Below are 21,265 nucleotides of genomic sequence, written 5' to 3' on the forward strand. Positions count from 1 at the left end.
TAAGTCTGTGGCAACATATTTACTGATGCCAATGGCTCCAGAACCATCAGCTAGGAAAGTCCCAGCAGTAAGCATGCACCAGAAGTCTGAAGGAAGGAAGAAACCACGATATTTAAAAAGAGAAAACGTAAGAAAAAGAAATCCTCCAGAACACAAAATTCAGCAATGTAGAAGTCACGAGGCACCAAAGCATCACTCACGGGTCAGATCTGCCTTTCTTCTCATCCACGACAGCCAAGTCCTTGCACTGGGACACATGAACCTGGAACTCCCGGTTCTTCTCGTCATAGTCTAGAGCAAACTCCACAGTACCTTGGGCATCCACACTCCCAAAATCGCCGCTGTAGACACTGAGCACACTGCCACTCACCTGCCAGTTGGAAGAGCAAGGTCAGTGCCAATGCAACAGGCACCCTCCTGACCTGGTTTCTGGACAAAGATGATAGTCTGGAAAGTGCATTCCCAGAGAAATAACATGCAATTTCTGCCCTTGTGTAGTATTGTGTCCTTGACACAGCGATGGTACACATCTGCAGCTGTGCTCAAACAAGCACGGGTTGGGGAACCCGAATAAGGGTCTCACAAGGATGTGTTATCCTAGATCAGGACTTAGAAGCGCTATTCTCCTGAATGCTCAATAAATGCAGAAGATTTTTCACCCCTAAATCCCAAAACTTTGGGAAACGGAGTCAAATATTACTGAGGGGCCACACAAATCTCTTCCCTTTCCCTATGCCTATAGTACAAACAGCTGCTACCCTGACCCAGTCTCATCACTAAGAAAGAAATACATTGAGAGAACTTGAACTATCTGTATATAAACTTATCGTTTCTGGTAGATATAGTCACACAATTGTCAATCAATTTTTAAAATAGGCTAGTAAGAACCGTATCAGAATATAAATATAGGAAAAACTATTACTATCTTGTTGCTTGCTCACAACGTGCATGGAGCTGTACAAAACAGAAATAGATATAACCCCTGTCCTGAAGAGCCACTGTCCCACCACAGACAGCCTGTGTGCATCTACTTGCCACAAAGGCACAGCAAAATGACGTTTCTGCAGGTATAATTCGGGAGCTAGGCACCCAGGAGTCACTTGCTTTCCCAGAACAAACTGCATTTGCCCATAGGCCTTGGGGTTCTTTTTTCAAGGCTTTGTCTTTCACTGGTAGAAAGTGATGAAGCAGAAACAAAACACAGCTCCAGAAAGATGAGAGAGTTTTCTATTGCACCAATCACTCATGATTCCTGACGGGATAACATAAAAGCTAATGTCATTTACAAAGCAAATAATTAACCCTCTTGGCACTTTTCTGTGGTACAGTCATGAACATTTATCAAAACACTTTCCTAGTAATTAACCCAATTCTTCTCTGTCTTCCCCTACTTCCTTTGGTTCTGAATGTCATCCTATTATAACCTACAAGAGCCTGCTAAACATCTCCTCTCAGTCCTTGGGGCTGCATTTACCATCCATCAGGATACTCACCCCAGCAGAGAATCCTGAGTGAGATTTTCAAGAATACCTGTGTGATGTGGACACAAAAGGCTCATTTATGGCTCCCAGACTCTCCAGACTAGAAGGAGGACTCACGTGCCCCAAAGTTCAAGGGTTTTTTTAACATATTTATCTACATTCATGACCTCTCCCTACCAGCTTTGCTTCACATATACTCTTTAAATCTCACATATACACCTTGGAGATACCTATAGCAGTAATACAGCAAATTCAAGCACCTCTAAGCAGACCCCACAAAACAGTCTTGAAGGAATCTTTTAAAAATGCTCAACTAAACACACTCAGCTCTTTTCAGCTTTCCTTAGAAGTTGAAGCTCTACATCACGCTTTTGCTGTCCGAGTTCCCTCGAATTTGCTGATAAAGTGAAGGATGAGCTTGCAGAGGGCACCCGTCTGCAGTCCCAGCTCTCTCGGAGCTGGACCACAAAGATGTCACATAATAGCTGTGTGCCTCATTTCCCCACCCAGAAAAAGGCCACCCCTCTCTCCTGCACACTGCCAGGCTTCAGAGCACCCGCGCTTCAGAAGGGGGGCTATCGCTTACTGTGAATTTGTCTAATAATGATCCAGTGGGTCTCTCATTTGAGATGGTACCTGGAGACACTCCTTTAGCGCAAGTAAGTAATTAACCACCACCATTCTTTTAATAACGTACCATGCAGAAACCAACAGGATACTCCGGAGGCCACATCATCAGTATCAGCCTAAATGCAGTGTCACCGCATCCGACTGAGAAACCCTATCTAGCAAGATGTACGTGTTAAATACCTACCGAGGAGACAGATGCCATGTCGGACGAGTGGCTGCCAATGCTAGGCGTCTTTTTGTGCTTGTTAAACTGGAAGCTGATTTCCGAAGCCGTGTCTGATTCAGTCTGCTCAGAAAATAACAAGCATCTTTAAGCTCTGCCGTATGAGCGCTTTGCAACACTACAGAGAAAAACCAATAGCTCAGCAGAGTCCCATTAAGCAGCGATCAGGTTAGGAGAGTGGAGGAGAGCGCAGGGAGTCTCCCCAGAGGCATTCCCTCTGACCGGCAGCGAACGTCATCATTAACTGCCTCCAAACAGAGCTGCATGCAACCGCCTGGGCTCTTGGGAAGGGCACAGAACAGTGTGGTTTGAGACAGAGGGAAACACTAGAACTCCTCCAGGATAGAAGGGCTGGTCTCGGTTTTGGTTTTTTTTTTCTTAAGGCTTTTCTCATTTATTTATGACATAATCAAGGTATGCTCTAACCCAAGTACTGTCGGTGTTCAGGAGAAACATTCTCATCTCATCAGGGGATGCTGTGAACATTATTCCAGCCATTTCTGGCATCTAGCCTACCTCAGACAACAGGAGAGGAGAGGATCTGCTCAGCTCTTTGACTCTTTCAGGTTCAAGAAACTGATGGGGTATCAAATGAGGTTTATTGTATGCTGTAGGTGCAAACAAAAAAAGGCATCAAGATATCTTGTCACAGTCAGGAAAATATAAGAAAGTCACATTTTTGTTTAAGGGCACAAGGAAGGAGGAAAAGCTTGTGGGAGGCACTGGAGTACCACCCACTTGCCTCATCTGTGTTGTCTGCCATTGAAGCTGACCCTCCCCAAGACAAAAACTGCTAGCTAATATCTTAAAGCTATTTTCAATGTGTTTTCGTTCAATGTGTGGGAGTGTGCAAACTCCCTCTAGTGGCTAATTTAATTCACTTATTAACCTAAGGATGTGTATCATCTTGTTTGCACCACTTTCTCTGTGTAGATTTAATTTAGACTAAAACCATACAGATCTGCCTCCTTGTCAAAGAAACCAAACATGCTCACATTTTCATCTTGTAGCATATTGCCCTGTACAAAAGAGCTGTAAAATATTTATACCTATAATTTCACCATTGCATACACCTCTCAAATACTCTGCTAGACAAAGAAGTGGACAATAGCCTGATATCTAAAAGAAAAAAGTCAGAAAGCTTCATCTCAACTTAGAAGGATGGTTACTGGACTGCTTAAATGTCTAAATAAAACCTATTTGTTCTATCTTTATCTTTTCTCAATAACTCCCTTGAAGATGACTATCTTCATCCCAGAAGAACTTGTTTTTTAGAAGATATATGTGCATAAACATGCATGCACATATACACACTTGTTTAGCATGTTAGCCATGATGATACATTCTTCAGTGCTCAAAATGCCCAAGAGCTTCTTTGGCATTTTCCTTTTATATGATTTACCTTTTATATGATTTACCATGCATTTGATATTTACTATTTTTATTTCCAAACATGAGCAAAGCATTAAATCTAGCCCTCTCCACAGACTACTTGTTATATGGCAAATAAGTAAGTGTAACTCTGTAGAGGAGGGTTTCTGAAGATGAAGTTTGTGGCTCTAAATAAACTTTAATAAGGGGAGGCTAAAATCTCGGCCATCTGTGTGAAGACCGCGACACTGAACGGCAATGCATGTGGGACCTGAAGCTTCGAGCCACTGTGCTGTATGACATATGTTGCTGCACCATACGACGGGGCATGCACTTGGCATGAGGCTACCAGACGGGGTGGGCACAGTCACAGGGCCATGCGGCGCGTCCCACCCGCAGGCTGCCTTCGACAGAGCCCCAAAGGGGACTCTCCTCCCTCTCATAACCAGGGGCCGGGCTTACTTAAACAGGCTTGATCGTTTCCTCTAAGCGGCTTTACCCTTCCTCGGGCATTGCCTTCCCAGCCTTCTCACCTCAGTCCTGGCAGCCTTGGCCTTATCACTTTGGTTTTAGGCAAGCTCTTAGCTGTCCTCTTGGGCTTGCCAGTTTTCACCTTTTGGGGACTTTTATTTGCTTTCTCAGCCACAGAGGCTGCCACTGCCTTCCTTCAGGCCCCCTTCCTCCGCTGCTGCTTTCTTGGGCTTCTTGGTGGCAGAGACAGGTTTCTTGGCCATGGGCCTCTTCAGGCCTGCTGCTGCTTTCTTGGTTACCTTCTCCTTAGCTTGTCTTGGTTTCTCAGGGAGAAACTGCCACCATAAAGTATGTCCCAGCTGGTAGCTGAGGAGACCAGGCCAGCAAATGGGGTCTGCTCTGGGTGAGGTGAGAGGCCCAGGCTGAGCACTGCAAGCCCAGTAAGCGTATGACAGGAGTCTGCGGCGTGACTCGCATGCTGGATGCCAGCTCTGGCACCTCCGATTAATCCGCTGCGCAGGCTGCCATGCAGTTCCCACAGTACTCGGTGGGGGAAGAGGAGAGACGGGTACAAGCTTCTTGCCAACCCTTTGAATCCCTTGTGTTTTTTGCTGAAGACACTGAGTAACATGCCATCAATCTAGCTGCAATTTCCTGGCTCTGAATTAAATTTTAGGCACTGTAAGCTCTCTAATTTGATGATGAAACAATATGTCATTTTCCTTGCCTGGTACATGCACAGAAGCACCAGGGATGCAGAACTCGGGCATAATACATTTACCTTCAGGGAATGTAAACCAAAAAGGAGAAAGAAAGATGTTACTCACTCTCTGTGGTTGTGTAAATGTTCACCATGCTCTTTGCAAGATTAATGCTATTTGCTTGGGCCAATGCCCGAGCGGTAGGTGAATGATCCCCATCTTCCTCTGGAATACATGAAAAGCCAAATCAACATGGTAAATAAACACACACAAATGGGCAGTGTGTCAACAAGCACGCGTGTGTGTGTCTCTCCTGGCTTGTTCGCTCTGCTTAGAGCACATTGCAGTTACATTACACAGGGCTGCTTTCAAATCACCAGTGTGCTTTAATGTCTCTCCCTGAGAAAAACTCTTCACGCTATGATGGGAAATGTAAACACTAGATTAACCCAGTCCCTAAAACAGACCAGCACTTCCAAAGAGCTTCCAGTGAAACACAGCCATCTGCTAATATGATCCTGAAATGAACGTAATAATAAGGCATAAAACCTGAGAAATGTAAGAATGATCTGGTATAGAAAGGAAGTATTTATGTTTACCTGAAGTGCAACTCAGGATTTTCATAGAAATGTTATAAGAGGTAGGAAATAAGCCAAGAAATGATACAGTTAAAAATCAAAATCAGATGAGTCTATGGAAAATCCTCTCAAATAGGTCTTACAGAGGTACACGAGGACAGGAAATTTGGAAAAAGAGGATAGCGAGCCTCTCTTCCTAGATCTTTGCTTGGTAGACAGCAGAGCTGTGGGCAATCAGAGCCCACATGTAAAAGGAATTGCAATTAACAATAACTTTTGCTCATATTAACAGTCACTACAAGAGCCCGTCAAACCCAGAGAGAGACCGATAAAGTGGTGATACTATTGACACCATCATGGCTGAGAAGATGGTATCAGAACCCAGAAAGACCAGACTCCTTGTTCAGTCCACTTTGGTTGCAGTTTAATATCCAAATTCACTTGTGGATTCTCAAAAGACCCAAAATGTCATTTAAACGCTGACAGCCAGTGCCTATATCAAGGTAGCCTAACAGCCCATGTATTTATTAAACAATTTGCTTCACACTTTATTTCTTCTATTTGTGTCAGACTTATCTCTACCACCACAAAGAATTCCTCCAGCCCCACATTTGAAGAAAGTACAGTCTTCCCAGTGAGTGAAATCAAGTGAGTTCCTGTGACCTGTTGTAGGTAGTGCTAAAGAAATGGAGGGCTGTCCCGAGCTGAGGTGCTTGCAGGTAAGGCATGAGGGCTGGTAGAGGGGAGGAAGGCAAGGGAACATGGCATTGCCCCCTTTTACACTTGCACCGTGCTACACAAGATTTGTTTCCACAGCTGTTTGCTAAACACATTCCGCACATGCTAATTCTGCACAAATTGCAATATAGGATAAATGGACAAATGAAGAAAATGTGCAAAATGCAGAAGGGCTAGGGAAGAAAACAGGCTTAGGGATGACTCTCTATTGGGATTTCACAGGGTGCGGTTACAGCCCTCAGTACCTGAGTAAACAGCCGAGTCCGTTCCCTGAACGGCTTCTCTCTCTCTGGCTGGTTCACCGGGTGTTTGCTTGTCTGAAGCCTCACACGTTTTTTCCTCAGGTGGCTCTCCATTTATTTCCATGTTGTCATGAGTGCCCAAAGCAGATCTTTCCTCTTTCTCATCATCGTTTTCGCCATCTGAAAGCACAGGCTCGATCAGTATCTGCACCCTGCTCGCCAGGGAATTCGCTGCGTGCTTGCACTCTTCTGCCACGACAAACTCGTCTGTAGGCGTCTCTGGCTCAAACATGCTGCCAGACACTTCTTTGGTAGGTGACTCGATTTTGATGGAAGGCGCTCGCACAGGCAATCTGGATTTCTTGGAGCAGCGCTGTGCCACCTTTTCTTCCTCTGGCACCAGCAGCTTTCCATTGCTTTCACTCAGTGAGTTATTTCTTGTAACCAGGCCGCCTTTGCTCTTGGCGTACGTGGATCTAGGAATGACGGAAACCGAGCCCTTCCTTGCAGGGGCTACATAGCTTGGTTCTTCCTCGCTAGAAGACAAGGTTATTGTCCTTTTGTAGGGTGTTCTTGTTTTGGTGAAGACGACAGGTTTTTCTTCGCTGTTCTGGCCTTGCCCAGACTGCACAGACAGTGAGCGGCACAGCTTGAACTGCCTACCGTCTGCCTCCACCCAGCTCAGGTCCTCCGGCACATTTCCCGCTGTCACAGAGTCTGCTCCCTTCTCCCAGAAGTTCTTCAAGTTCTTGAAGTGTTCACGATCGAAGCCGATATCCTCCTCTTTGTTACTCATTGATGAGATTGTATAGTTCACGCTTTGCTTCACAGCCTGGCTGCTTTCCCCCTCTGCGGTCAGTGGTTTGGGGCTTGACAGCAGCTTTCTATTTGCGAGGCTGTTCTCTGCTGGCCCCACATGATTCACAAACTGCTCGGATCTGGGGAAAGTTCTGCTTGGTTTCCTCTTAACTGGTATCTTGCTGTGAGCATAAGCTTCCTCGGGTGGAGTTTTTGCCCCCACTGTGGTGCTAGTGGCCCCATCGACAGCATCTCCTCCAGCTGCACTGCTGGGCTGAGGCACAGCATCCTCTGAAAGCTTGGTGGGCAATGGAGGTAATCCATGACCTACAACGACAACAAATGCTCACAGCCTGTCCCACCACATCGCATCGTATTTCCCTGAAAGGTCTGGGCTGCAGCTTCTCAAAGGGAAGCCAGAGGGAGTTTCCAGAAACCACCAATATGTTCCTAATTCTTCCCCACTTTTGAGACTCTAGCAAGCCTCCTTCCATGTGAAGGAAGCCCTGAAAACCCCAGCCCTTCTCTCTGCAACAGGGCATAGAAAAAAATCCACTGAGCTCTAAATTGTTCCTGTGAGTTGGGGATTTGTTTGCAGCTTTGTTTTCAGTTTGACAGCTTTCCTACTGGCTATTTGCTATGTGCCAAAAATACACTATACATTCAAGGCAGGAAAGAGAAGGTAACTTGGATCTGTGGGTTAAGGAGTTGTGAGCCACACTCTGTTTAAAATGTACTGAGAGCCAGGAGAAGTTTTAGTCATTGGATTTTTTTTTCTTGGTCTCTGCTGCCTTGGGCATAATTCATACAAATGTTGGCAGCCCACTCCTACATGCCAAGGTAAGAAATACTCTTTGTTATTCATTTGTACGCACACAAAAAAGCATCTTGTCTCTTGGTGTTTAATGTTGAATAGCAAAAACGCCAATGGCTCACTGAACAAAAACCTTACCTTTTCTAGACAAATGCAAGCTGTTTGTTGCAGCCACAAATGGACTTCTTCCAGTGTCACTCTCTGAGGAAGAGACATCGGGTATACTGGATCTCTGAATGGAAAACAAACCCTATCAGTGTATATAAACTGGCAAGACTGGAAAAATGTATTTTATTTGAGCACAGACACCAGGGCAGGCAGTCTGTGGAGCCCCTGCCAGTAGGTACAGACTGTGCGAAGGTCCAAGGAATAACGAAACAAGTGCAGAGGCTGTGCCTATACTACCTTGTGTGATGCAGACAGTGGGACAGGAAGTCTTGGCTTCGGTTTTGGCAAGATTTTACACTCCTCTGTGGTATCAAGAGCAGGTGTGCTGGATCTGTGGGAGAGGAGAAACGTCTGAGCAAGGAGATCAGTGGTAGTGATGTGCCTGGTAGGGTGATCAGGCAGTTTTCAACTTCAACTCAGTTCTGTTCAGCTCCTTTGCCACTTTTACCTACTGACCCAGCCCAATATGAGGCTGCCCAGAGCTGGTGCCTTCATTTATTTTCTCCATTACTGCTTGGAAGGACTGGGGAACATGTTAAATGGCCTGAACTGGGAGTAAAGACAAGTGTCGCGCTGCAGTCAGTACAGAACTTGCTCAATAAAAACAATGGTGTCAACCTCTAGGTTTATTCAGACTTTCCCCTTCTGGGAGAAAACCGTAGGGAAAAACACAGGAAGCAGCAGTGCCAGAAGAGCCCAGGAGCCATGCAGGAGGGAGATGCATTTCCATGCTATGGCCCAGGAAGGAACAGGCCACCCCTCCCAGTTCCAGGCCAAAGGCATAACCAGATTGATGGAGGATTTAGAAACTACAGCAATGATTATGACAACAATAGTTAGGGCAAAACTATAGTAGAGGATATAAGTCTTCATGCTTGGAATGTAAGTTAATTACTAACTGCCTGGTAAATAAATGGAAGAAACACATATCACAGGCAGTTTACTTGACCGTTTCTACTGTCTTTGGGAGTGTCTAGTGGTGGCTGCTCTCTAGATGGAGAACAGCAATCAAGCTGGTGAGATTTCAGATGACAATGCTTTGTGCTTAGGGTTGAATGAGAAAAACAAAGCAAGCTTTTCAGGATTTAATCAACCCAAAAAACCCCCATTAGGACCATTGCTGTGCTGGTAAAGCAGGAGCATCTCGGGCTTGTTGACTCTGGACTCTTCATTAAGCAACACCCAATGATCAGCTGCAAGAGGTTTGGAAGTGTCAAGGCCCATATTTAATATTTAACTGGAGCAACTGCCACCTGTGAAGAATGATTTCTCATTCTGCTGACAAAAAAATGCAAATGAGATGGGAGCAACAATAAATGAATACGTGAATATTTTAATGGCTTCTCCACAGTCCACGAATATTGAGCGAGGTCACTGATTTGCTCGTTGGAGTGCTTTTAGTGGGTGTTTCTGCTCAGTCAGCACAACGTGAAATCCTACCAAGCCTTGATGGAGAGTGCCGAGCTCTGGACACAGTGGTTGGCACCAGCAGGAAATGAGCAGTTTCCTCAAACAGTTCATTTTGTTAGTGTTGCTCCGTGGCAAAAATTAAACAAAACCATAATTGCTTTGAAAAACTAACCAGAATATCCTGACATTAGAGACAGCTTCCATTTTACTGACCCCTTATCAAATCATGCAGGAAAAGACCTTTCTGGGTTAAGCACATTAGCACTTAGTTAGTAGGGGAGGATTGATATTCTGACAATTCCTGGAAAAAGGATTTCAAAAGTATCCTATATAACCTATTATTTATACAGTCTTGGAAACTCAGTTAAAGACCAGGATTTTATGGGTAGCATTCAATTTTCATTAGAAGCAAGAGCAGCAGCCAGAGCATTGCACGAGCAGCGGCGGTTACCTCTCCTCTCCTGCGCCAGCAGCGTGCTTGGGGAAGGCAGGACTCGGGGCAGTGCTGCTTTCCAGACCCATCCGGATGTGCTCGTTGGCCTCATCTGTAATATAACAGAGACAATCGAGAAATGACATTTATTTAAACTTGTAATGGTCAGTGTGTTTTATTTGGGGAAAGAAAAGGCTTGTTAAATGAGTCCCACAGCGCAAACCCTGTGGATTTAACAGGAGATGGCTGACGGGGGGCTCTGCCTGCTGCCCCTGCAGACAGGGGGAGGCCCTGGGGCAGTGTCACCCGCGCTCCCCACGCAGCAAAGGCACCTCCAGACCCCATGGATCCGAGAGGCCAAAGCGAGCTGCCTAATGCCAGGAGCTGTCGCATCACTGGAAGCCTTCACAGGACACTGCCGTGGCTGTCAATAAAGTTAATCCATTCCAGGATTTAAATTCAGCCATTTCCTGTTTTGACTCAAAGTCATCCAATCTTGGCAAACAAAGGAGGAGGCCAATACAGTTAATGAGGAGATCCCTGTTATTTTTACTGGCACAAGGCTCAGCTATGTCTTCTAAGCTCTCAAAGACCCTAAAGAAAAAACAATAGAAGACGGTAACCTTTACAGCAGCCTGCCAGTGTATAAAGTTGCATTAGACATTTTGCTGGCAAACAGGCTTTCTTGCTACTGCAAAACCAAAAGGATTAAACTCTGAAACAGCGATGCAAAACTAAGCTTAGTCTGGTCAACAAGATCTGCACATATTTATTCACATGCAGCTAGGTCTATTTTAAAAAGAGTAAATCTACCTGTTACAAAAACTGCCAAATCTCTTTAGGATATATTTCATTACACAGTACAACAGAATCAGAGGCTCAAAGGATTCAGATGTGACATTAAATAACATAGCCTCGCTTGTTATCTGGTTAGAAAACTGCACTAAGCCCAAGAGCAGATCAGTCCTACGGACGGGCTGTGATACCAAAGTCACGCTGGTGCTGTCTGTGTGGTGCCATCCAGCATCAGCACAGTCAGGCCACAGATAACAGGGATATCCCAAGATGGAGTTTCACTACCCCTTGCCTGTGCATCCCCATGGAGAAAAATGCTGCAGTCCCAACTCTTCCTCCCTGCCCAGCACCTGGCCCTGCGGTGCAGGGGACCATGGCAGGCATTGCTCGGGGCTGTCTGCATTAGGACCACGCGTGTGGCACACGCATGAGATGGCAGCCGGGTGGCCCCGTGGTTTCCGCAGCAGTGGGAAGTCGGAGAGTCGCTCCTGCTGGAAGACAGAGTCTGGTTGTGTAAGAACGAGCCAGTTTTAGAGAGCACGTTTCTGGGAGAGGGACTGTGTTTTGTCCATGTAAACGCTGATGTGCAAAAAGCATCACTGAACATCATTTCAGGAGAGACAAGCTGTGACATGGCCGGTGGCACGTACGGGCCACGTCATGTGCAGGCATGAGAAGGCACGCTGAGGAGTGTTTATTTATACGGTGAGCCATGTCCTCCTCTTCTGCCCCAGACCCAAGGGAGGGAGATGCCAGCAGGTAGCTGCTCTGGAAGTAGAGGAACCAAACGCAGAGCTCCCACGTTTTCCCTCTGCCTGTCATGGTTGAAAAGACCTTGACAACCGACGACTGCATTCATTTCTCACCTCACTTCCACTTCCAAAGGCATTGCATCATACTTGCTTTTCACTGACACTTCCCCCTCAGACAGAGCTCCCCCCTCCAGGCTGGCAGAGGCAGCAGGAGGTGTTTGCTTCCTCCCATCCAAATCACTGCCCTTCAAAATGGCTCAGCCACTGACACAGCTATACCTGGCTTCTATAACCACAAACAAATAGGTTATTAGTACATTATAATCCATCAAGACAAGCAAAATGTCCCTGCTAACTTTAGGATGAGACAGAATAAAAAGCAAATTCCAACAGAAATTAGTAGTGGCCTGACCAGTTTAACTTGTCCATACATATATTTATATATATATATGTATACAGCCACTCCTGCTCTAACACTTCAGCTGCTTTACTCATTTCCTATCACTCTAACAGGAAGACACTCAACGCCTGGGGAAAGCACAGCTAACCGTGCCATCGGGGCTGACTTGCCTCAGCGGGTGCATAAAATGGTCTCTCTCCTAGACCTAGATTTTTAGCTCTCATCCATTGCACACAAGCTCAAGGGGAAGTTATCACCAAATTCATCCATCTGTGCTGCTCTGCAGGCTGTAGTTTAAATATAGCGTATCTATCCATTTTATAGATTTATATTACTGCCGATTACTAGTGTTTTCTATTATAATCAATACCAACTGTGAAGACCCTTAGGGATCCACACAACCCTCCGTTCTGAAGGTTAAAACCCTCCTCCAGAAAAGGCCACTGGGCATTTTCCTGTGCAGGCACGAATTTCCACCCCTCCTCAGCCCATTTACCATGCAAAGGGAATGCCAGCAATCATCTCAGCCGGGCTTTTCCATGCAGGAATTTTCTCATTTCGCTCCCTAACACAGTCATCAAAGACCTAAATGAGGATTAACAGCCCTGGAGTCATGAACATGTTACATTGATTGGGCTAAATGAACACACACCCTTTCATCCCCTTGAAAGCTGACAGAAGGTGAATGACTGATCTTTCCAGGAGAAGAAAAAGAGGTGTCAAGATGGCAAGCAAAGGCCCTTATCTCATCTACCGCAGATTGGACGTGAGCTGTACGGCCAAGGCCAAACCGTTTGTAAAGGGGCCTGATCCTTGTTCCCTGATGGGCCAAGCGCTGCTCTCACGGGTGCAATACTCTTGCTGACAAGTCAGTGAGAGAAGTGCTTGCCCTCACGTGTGAAGGGAGGCAATCTATACAGTAACCACTGCAGGAGCTGAGCACGCAACAGGCAACAGCAAGGTGAAAATATAAGCTGCAGAATCCTGATCCTCAATCAGTGCTGTAAAATGGCAGTGGGAAAAGTAAGAGGAAGGAATAAAGTCACGTTATACCCATGCTTTACCAAAATAAGTCTGAGAATAGAAAAAGAGAAAGAAAGGGAAGAAAAAAAGTTGAAAAAGAAATAGAGGGCTAAATCTAAACATAATTACTGTAGTAATTTCATAACATTTGCTTCTTCCTTCTTAAAACAGCATTAGTCAAGTAATGCACGTGCAAAGACATAACTTGCATGTTACTGCTATATTAATAAAGGGGATTATTTTAGATGATAACCTGAGACCACATCTCATACGTGCACATTACCAGTAAAAGTTAAATCTAAACCCAACAGCACTTCAAATTTTGCTTTTCTGAAATGGGCTGCAAGCTAAGGGTGCTGATGCCCCCGGCAAGGCAAAAGGCAGACGAATCCAATTCATTGCTGGCTACTAGCTGGGCTGCAGATGACAGAGCATTCCTCTGACCTGGGCCCCAGCAGAGGGGCTGCTGAAGCGTCTGTCTCTTCATGCAAAGAGAGTGCAAGCACAAATGCACATCCTCAAAAAGCAGAACATGCTCTGCAGAAATGGCCAAGCAACTCTGTCAAGCTGGAAAAGGTTTTATATGTTTTAGCATTCCGGAGGGATGATAAAATAGTAAATTTAATGACATCATGAATCCTTAATACCAAGGATAAAAGGAACTTCATATGAAATATCATGGGCCAGTTCTCCATCAGAGGCTCCAACGAACCCATGCTAAGTTATGAGAGCTGTCAAGGATAAGTAAAAAGCAAAAAGAAAATGAGGCGCTCAGTTAGTGAAGTCCCTAGCCAGTGTTTAGCTTTGAGAATGTGTCTAAGTAATGTGGAGCTAAGAGGGGTATACTAACCCCAGGCAATTAATGTTACAGAGATATCCTGGCCAATGACGCCCACCAAACAAAGGAGTGATCTATATTGCTGCCACCCCACAGCAGGAATGGGCAGCTGGGCCCAGGAAAGAGAGCTGAACTGGTGGAGATGACATTTGAGTTTTGGACAGATGGAAGATAACCCTTTATCTATGAGTAGCCTTTATTGCAAAAGAACAGAGCCCAGTTATAGGGTCCTTACATTAGGGACCGTGGTAGACGTTGCTTAGAGCTGTCTATCAGGGCTGTGGCTTCCCCCGAGCAGCAGCAGCCAGTAACTCAACAGCCATGTCGGAGTATCTGTGACTACCCACCCTGACAAATAATCAAGGAGGTTCTGTGAGACTGGGCTGCAGTCCCACAGTCCTGCTGCGGAGTCGGTTGGCCTGTCTTCATGTTGAGGACTGGATGTGAATCATCCCCAGTTCTGCTTTGCACAAATGCTCAGCGCGAAGTGCCAGCTCCAGGCTGGTTACATTTGGTCTCAAAACACAGTCCTGCTTGTTTTACACGGTGCTGATCTTTTCTCTTCTCTGCCCTGAGCTGATAAATCTGATTTGATCTGTTTTACATACCACCATGAGAGTTCATCTGCATGTCAAGCAACACGCAATACATTTGCTTCGAATTAGCACATGGTCCCAGACATACCCTTGCTATGGCGTAGCAGCCTGGGTACCATTCAGACTTGGCCCCAAAGCCCTTTTTACTTTGAAAACCACATTGTGCCTTGGAATTATTCCCATATAAAATGCTAGGCATGGACCAACATTCCCCTCTTACAGTGGGCAAATACTTGCCAGGAGAAGAGAGGCACCCCATCCCTTTGCAGAGATGTGACGAACCCCACCACCCCAGAGGCCTGCGAAAGCAGCCAGCTGTCTGTTTTTGTCAGACCACTCTAGGAATTGTGGGGGCTGTTTGATCCACACATATCAGTTTGATGCCAGAAATTGCCCTACATCACCCCTTTCCCTTGTTGCTTCTACGGCAAGAAATGATACCAGTGACCTCTGACAAACAGACATTTTGGAAGAAAGAAGCTGAAGCGGTGAAAAGGCATTTACTGCACGTAGCTGGTAAACAGCTTTTGCCTTAGTTCTCTGCTGCACTGTAATTTTTTCTTTGGGCCCTGATTTTGATAATCAGGTATTTTTTTCTAGTACTGAAAGCTTAGCTGAGAATCCCCTTCTCACCACACAAAGGCTGGCCCCCAAAAGGCTCTCAGTACAGGGAGACTCCCGTACTTGACCACTTTTTTCTGGTCCATCAATTTGTTTTCTTAAGATGCACACTAGCATACTTACTTTCTAGTTTGCCCTTTTTCCTTCTAATCGATGCCCGAAGTAGATCCGGCCCCTCTAAGTCTTCCTGAAACCGTTTTGCCTTCACTTCTGAAAACCATTCACCTGTCACAAACTTCTTCTTCTTTTCATCCTTGATGGAGCCTTGTATCCGCCTGAAAGTCAACGAGAACATTATGCACCAAAAAGATCTCCAAGGTTTCGACTTCCCCTGAGCTACCTTCATAATAATTGTCCGTACGGTTCACCTGTCTGATACTACGAAGGATCCAGAGATTACTCTCTGCAATCACAAGGGCCAAACCAGCATTAAAACAAAAGCTGATTTGTTCTTTATCTGAAATGGGAACAGCACCTTGTAAACACAGGCCTTCACCTCTTCCAAATTTTACAAATCCAAATCAGAGTCACCTGGCAAGGAGATTTGTCCATTGGCTTTGCAGCCCTGAAGGTCTGGGAAGGGATGTGGCTGTTTGCAGGTCTTGCACTTCTCCATTTTATTTGTCTATTAATCTCTTTATGAGCGGCAAAGCCTTTTGGATCAAATCTGATGCAAACCATGGAAATAAATCATGTTATTTAGGGGAGCACCCTGTCCCTGCAGCATTCTCCCCAGACACTGCTCCTCTCCCTGCTCCTCCTGCCATGCCAATTTTGGCACTCAAACAGTTAGCTCTCCTTCCTGAGCACAGCTTCTCCTACTGTACCTCACTCGGGCACACCCAGGGCTGGTTTTTGGCACCTAAACCCGTCAGCGCTCTGTTTGCTAGCCTGTGCTTTTAACCCTCCTCCAGTTATTTTGTTTTTATAGCACAGCTTGCTGAATTAGCTGCCTTTCAGCTGGCACTGCCTCCCACAGCTCACCACAATTCAGGGTCCCTGCGAGACCCGAGAGGCCAGAGGAAACTACCACCTCAGTCCAATTCTCAGCTGGAAGAGGGGGCAAAACCCCAGATAACCGTGGAGCCTTGAAGGGTCACATTTGGCTGCCTAAAGGCCAGAAGGGAGCAGGTATGGGATAACGGGGCTCAAGCCTCTGCAGGCAGTGCTGGGGGGGCCCAGCAGGACTGACAGCCAGCAAGCTGCACAGCTCCCATCTAGATCGGGGCTGCATCTGTCCCCATGAGGGTCTCGAGGTGCCGGGCCAGAGGAGGTGTAGGAACATATTTTTAATCTTGTTGACACCAGATCAGTGTAATGCCCTTGACTTCATTTCGCCCAGCAGGCAGGTTGTGTTGGAGCCAAACGTGTCCACGCTTGCACCAAAGGTCTTACTGCATGTAGCCGTGCTGACAGCAAGGGGCACTTGGCACCACCCCGGTCAGGATCCAACTCACTTCGCTCCCAAATGAAAGCCTTCTGTGCAACAGCTTCCAAAGAGAAGTGAAACAAAACTGAAATAATCCAAACACTCTTTTCCCCAAACCTCCACTGCAGAGCAGAAATTTTACTGCATTTCAGAAAAAGAAGAAAAAAAAGAGAAAACCTTTTTAAAACCTTGTTTCAATTCAAAGGAGATGTAAGTGCATGCAGACACGCACACCTCAAGTCCAAGCTGTTTGCATGCCACCACCAGTTCTTTTTCCCCAGCTCTCATCCCCGAGCAGAGGCCAGGGCACGTAGGCTCCCCGGAGCCTGCTGCAAAGCTACCCACTCCCGCTTCAAGCCTTGAGCATCCCTCCTACACGGGGCTTACTCTTTTTTGGCTCAACAGCAAGTCGAAGACTCACATCCTTAACAGGGGTAAACTGGCACAGTGCCATCCATACTCACTGAACTACTAATTTCTTGCCGCGGAGAGTTTGGTGCCAGCTTCCTGAGCCTGGTGCATACTGTCAACCCAGATGGTCTAATGGCTGGCATTTAAAAAGTGACAGCAGCAACAAGCAATCCCGATCAACCAGACCTGAGCTCCAGGATGGCCAGTGGCAAGTGAGCTGAACTGAGAGCGATTCCTGGCTCTGAAATGGCTCCCCGCAAACCTTTGGCAGATCATGTAGCCTTTCACTGCCCCTCTGCCTACACGATGGATGCTGCATATACAAAGAGCACCGGAGGGACACAAAGCAGAGATGGGGATGTAAAGTCTTATTTTAAAACACTCTACAGGATTTATCTGCTACGGAGTGAGGAAAACAAGGTAGCAGCTACTCCCCTGCTCAGACCTCTGACATCGAGAAATCAGCATCTTCCTCCCCAGAGCACGAAAGGGATGATCTCCCTTGGCGTCTCTGAGGGCTGAAGATTAACTCAAAGGGAGAGTCCAGCCCTGCAATCCTGCAGAGAGAGGACAGCAGCGACAGCAGGATGGCTGAGAATGCAGGAGGTGAAATGAAAAGATCCGTCAGGATCGGAGCAAGAAGGGACAGCACTGCTGCAGCCTGCATCTCTCCTTGTTGCACGCGCACACACACACACACACAACACACACAGAGTCCTCTCTAAAAGAAGTAAAAAAATCCCCCCAGGGGAAGGTCACGTCCTGCTGTTATTGCATGCTCTCTCACCTGATGCGATCCCCATCCTTCTTCTTCAGCTCTGCATCTCTCTGCAGAACCTTCATCAGCTTCTCATACTCCTCCTCGGTCAGGAAGCTCAAGTCCAACATCTTCCCTGCAATCTTCTTCAGTTCTTCAGACAGCTAAAGCAATGGCACACCAGGAACTAATCCAGCCCAGACTGCCGCAATGCCATGGGCAGCCCCTGTGCAGCCCGCCCTGGTGCACTGAGCAAGACGCGGCTGGAGAAAAAGGACTTCACAACAGCATGGCTTGGGTGGAAGTTGCGATAGCACCTGGACTTGCACTTCCAGGCTCTTCACTGGCACGTTTCTCTGCACTGCATGCCTTCCCCTGCCAGGAAAATTCTCTCAGCAAAATTATGCTCCTTCGCTTTTCTTCAGGCACAGTCGCAGCGATTTGGAAGCCAACGTCAATCAAACAGGCGACCGCGGGAAGGAGCGAGCTTGCCGCCCGCCTTAGCTGCCTCAGCAGGCACGAAAGCTCATCTCACCAACAGCAACCCAGCACCTCTGGCATGCGCTTTCTTCAGCGGGGAAGTCTGCCTCCATGGAGTTCAAGCATCCCTGCAAAGAAAAAACACCGAGATGCCTTTTATGATAAGAACAACATATGGTAACCGAATGTGTACACTGGGGGTTTTTATTTGTTCTTCAGCACAAGTTCCAAAACAAGCTGCCCTACTTTCCTCCCTGTCCTACAGCTCCTCACATGGTATTAACCTAACCAAGACAACATTTTATTTTAGCCGCTTTCCTACTAACAGGTAAACAGTTGACTCAGCATGCTACAACCAAAATATGCATATAAATTACCAAACTGCTTGCTTGCTTGCTTTTTACTTCCATTCTTCTGTTCCTCACTTCCTCCTGCGCTAAATGAGACTGAGGATAAGCAGCCAGCCTTTGTAAAGCAATCGGAAAATGACAGAACAGCAAACTGCGAGTGTTATTGCTGCATGTTATGCTATAAAATACCAGAGGCTGCTCATTTTCTAATATGTGTGCACTTTGCTTTATGCTGCACTGATATTTGCTATTCAAACAGTACGGGTGCAGATCACTTCACGTTTCAACAGGCAACAAAAATGGCCAGAGGCTGCAGGGCGTGGAGGAAGAGTAAATCATGTGTTGCTTTGCTACTTTATTCCTTCTCCTCTCTTCTGGCCAACTTGAGGGCAATAAGGCATACCTCCGACGGAGTTCTGCTCGTGTCCATGTAGGCAGTTTCTAGCTCACCAGATGGGATTTTTCCACTGTTTCCAAGCCCGTCAGGTGACTGTGGGTTTCATCATACCTGGCTTTTTCTCCCAAAGCCACAGCCTTGGGAGTCAGGTCATTAAAAATGAATAAATCCCAGCTTTCATGGCAAGCATGATCTGAAGTCATCAGGCCCATTCCCTAACCTCAAGGCCCGTATCACCCCTACTCTCTGTCTGTCTAATCTGCCCCTTTGAGGATGGCAACCACAGCCCCCCCGGGGCCACCTATTTCAGTGCTTAGCAAACTGGCAGCAAGCAACTTCTTCCTATTGCCTACCCCAGATCTCCCTGGTAGATGTCAGCCCGTCCTATCCGCCACGGGCATGCTCCCTTTGCAGCCATCCTCACAGGGTTTTACACCTCAGCATCCACATTAACCAATCCCAGCTCCTTCAGGTTCCTCAGAGCTGGGGTCTTTATCATTTTTGTCACTCTTCTTTGGACTGTCTCCACATGACACGGTGCACCTCTTCCTTCAGCTGGCATATCCAAAGTCGAGCACAAGTTATTTCAGCTGAACTTTGCTCGTTTGACATCATTTCACAGATTTACATTATTTTATGGATGATACATTCCCAAACATTTGCATTTTTCATAATGGTGTAACAACATGTTAGAAGAAAGAATAGGCATCTGACCTTAACGCTTACAAAGAAATACCACAGAACTGCATAAAAAGGCTTGTAAAAGGAATGGGCACTGTCATAAAAACTCTGTAATTATTTGAAAATAATTTTTGAAGGGAAGGAAACAACATTTCATATTTCTCTGAGGCAAGTACGGCTGTGCTTGTCACACTACAATTATAGCTTTATCATCTGAGAAACTATCGATACCACTCCAGATAGTTAAAACAGAAACAGTAATAAAAAGCCCTGATGAATGTCTACTGTTTAAACCTACGTCTCATCCAGCTTGGCATGGCTCTTCCATGCTTGGTTCCAGCCATCTATTCTCTCTGGCTCTCAGGTACAATCCTACTTCTACGAAGACATTTACAGAAATTTCTGGGGCAGATTTTATTTTTAAAAAAGTATCTAGGGACACAGTTTTCACAGTATTTGCCTCTCTAGAACTTTTATTTATTTTTAACAAACCCATGACATGTGGGCTGAAAGTACTTCAGAAAACATTTGCAGCACGGACTCATATTTATTCATTAGTATGGTAGTCAATTAGAAAAAGAATAAATGCTACTCCTTTGTAAATTTTTTTTCCTGAGAATGCTTTATCTTACTGGAATAGTTACCTTAGAAGGAAAAGGTTAACAGAAACCAAACAGCCAACTCCTTCTTTTGTTTTAAATAGTTAAAAATCAAACCACTTAATGCACTCGCTGTGGGAAAGTGAGCTGGTCCAGGAGACCGCTCCACCTGGAAGTTTTGCTGGCAGTCTCAGGAGCTGCAAAGCCATCGACCCAGGCCTGCAGGAGTAAACAAGGCTGGGAAACGATCTCCATACGCGCCACGGCTACAGGGCTGTCCCTGCTGTGACTTGAGCCACTGCAGCCTCTGATGGGTGCACCAGGCTGGCGCGTCTCGGCCGCTGCAGAGGCTTGAAACAGGAGAACCCCACCTTTAACCGCTCAGTACACAGCGACAAGGGGAACTGTGTTATTTGTTTACTTGGGTCTGCAAGCGCAATAGATTAAGGATAAAAATCATCTGACATGTACAGTATGTTATCAGACAGGCACACTGCGCTGTACCTAACCATTGCCCGCTCCCCCAGATTACTTAATCCTAGAGCTCACACTCACACTCCTTAAGCAGCACCACACAGCTTTGATTTGCTTTGTTGGATCGCACATAATCCTCTCCCCTCTCAAAGCCTTGTTAACAAACAGTTCGGAGACCTCAGGGATGATGCAGTACAAACACTGAAATCGAAAGATCCGTAAGAAAGGCCGGACCCCTGTGGGTCTCACACAGACCACTTTCTGTGCGTCCTGCCCAGCCCTCGCCTTGCCGCCTCTGCAGACGGCAGGGACGGGAAACACAAAAGCCTTGCAAGTTTGAAGGGCAACGATAGGAGTCATCGGGCAGTGCTGGGGGAGGTTTTACCCTAGACTGGGACCTCTTAAGTGCAAGCACCTTTATTAGCCCACTGATGTAAACTGGTTTTGGACAAACTGTGACAAGCAAAAAGGAAGTTGCACTCTCCTTCCTCCCTGCCGGTGGGAGACCCCTCCTAGGTCAGGATTGCTCTCTGGTAACAGGAGCAAAACGGAGAGTCATGAAAGAGCGAATTGTTTGTGTCCGAATTAGCAGCATCTGCTTAAA

General features: G+C 46.3%; 1 protein-coding gene across 3 annotated transcripts in view; it reads right to left on the reverse strand.

Moving 5' to 3' along the window:
• LOC143164587 (synaptotagmin-like protein 2) overlaps window positions 1-21,265 on the reverse strand; it is a 41,695-nt gene that overhangs the window by 9,810 nt on the left and 10,620 nt on the right. For all 3 annotated transcript variants that reach the window (XM_076347362.1, XM_076347364.1, XM_076347363.1), the window contains exons 2-11: window positions 17,711-18,288; window positions 15,207-15,358; window positions 10,077-10,170; window positions 8,453-8,546; window positions 8,186-8,279; window positions 6,439-7,560; window positions 5,004-5,102; window positions 2,851-2,942; window positions 2,296-2,397; window positions 201-370 (exon numbers count right to left, since the gene is read on the reverse strand). In XM_076347362.1, coding sequence (XP_076203477.1) covers window positions 201-370; window positions 2,296-2,397; window positions 2,851-2,942; window positions 5,004-5,102; window positions 6,439-7,560; window positions 8,186-8,279; window positions 8,453-8,546; window positions 10,077-10,170; window positions 15,207-15,358; window positions 17,711-17,811 — 2,120 coding nt within the window. In that variant the 5' untranslated portion in view covers window positions 17,812-18,288. The remainder of the gene's footprint in view (window positions 1-200; window positions 371-2,295; window positions 2,398-2,850; window positions 2,943-5,003; window positions 5,103-6,438; window positions 7,561-8,185; window positions 8,280-8,452; window positions 8,547-10,076; window positions 10,171-15,206; window positions 15,359-17,710; window positions 18,289-21,265) is intronic.

The sequence above is a fragment of the Aptenodytes patagonicus genome, chromosome 9 (genome assembly GCF_965638725.1).
Source record: "Aptenodytes patagonicus chromosome 9, bAptPat1.pri.cur, whole genome shotgun sequence".
Classification (NCBI taxonomy): domain Eukaryota; kingdom Metazoa; phylum Chordata; class Aves; order Sphenisciformes; family Spheniscidae; genus Aptenodytes; species Aptenodytes patagonicus.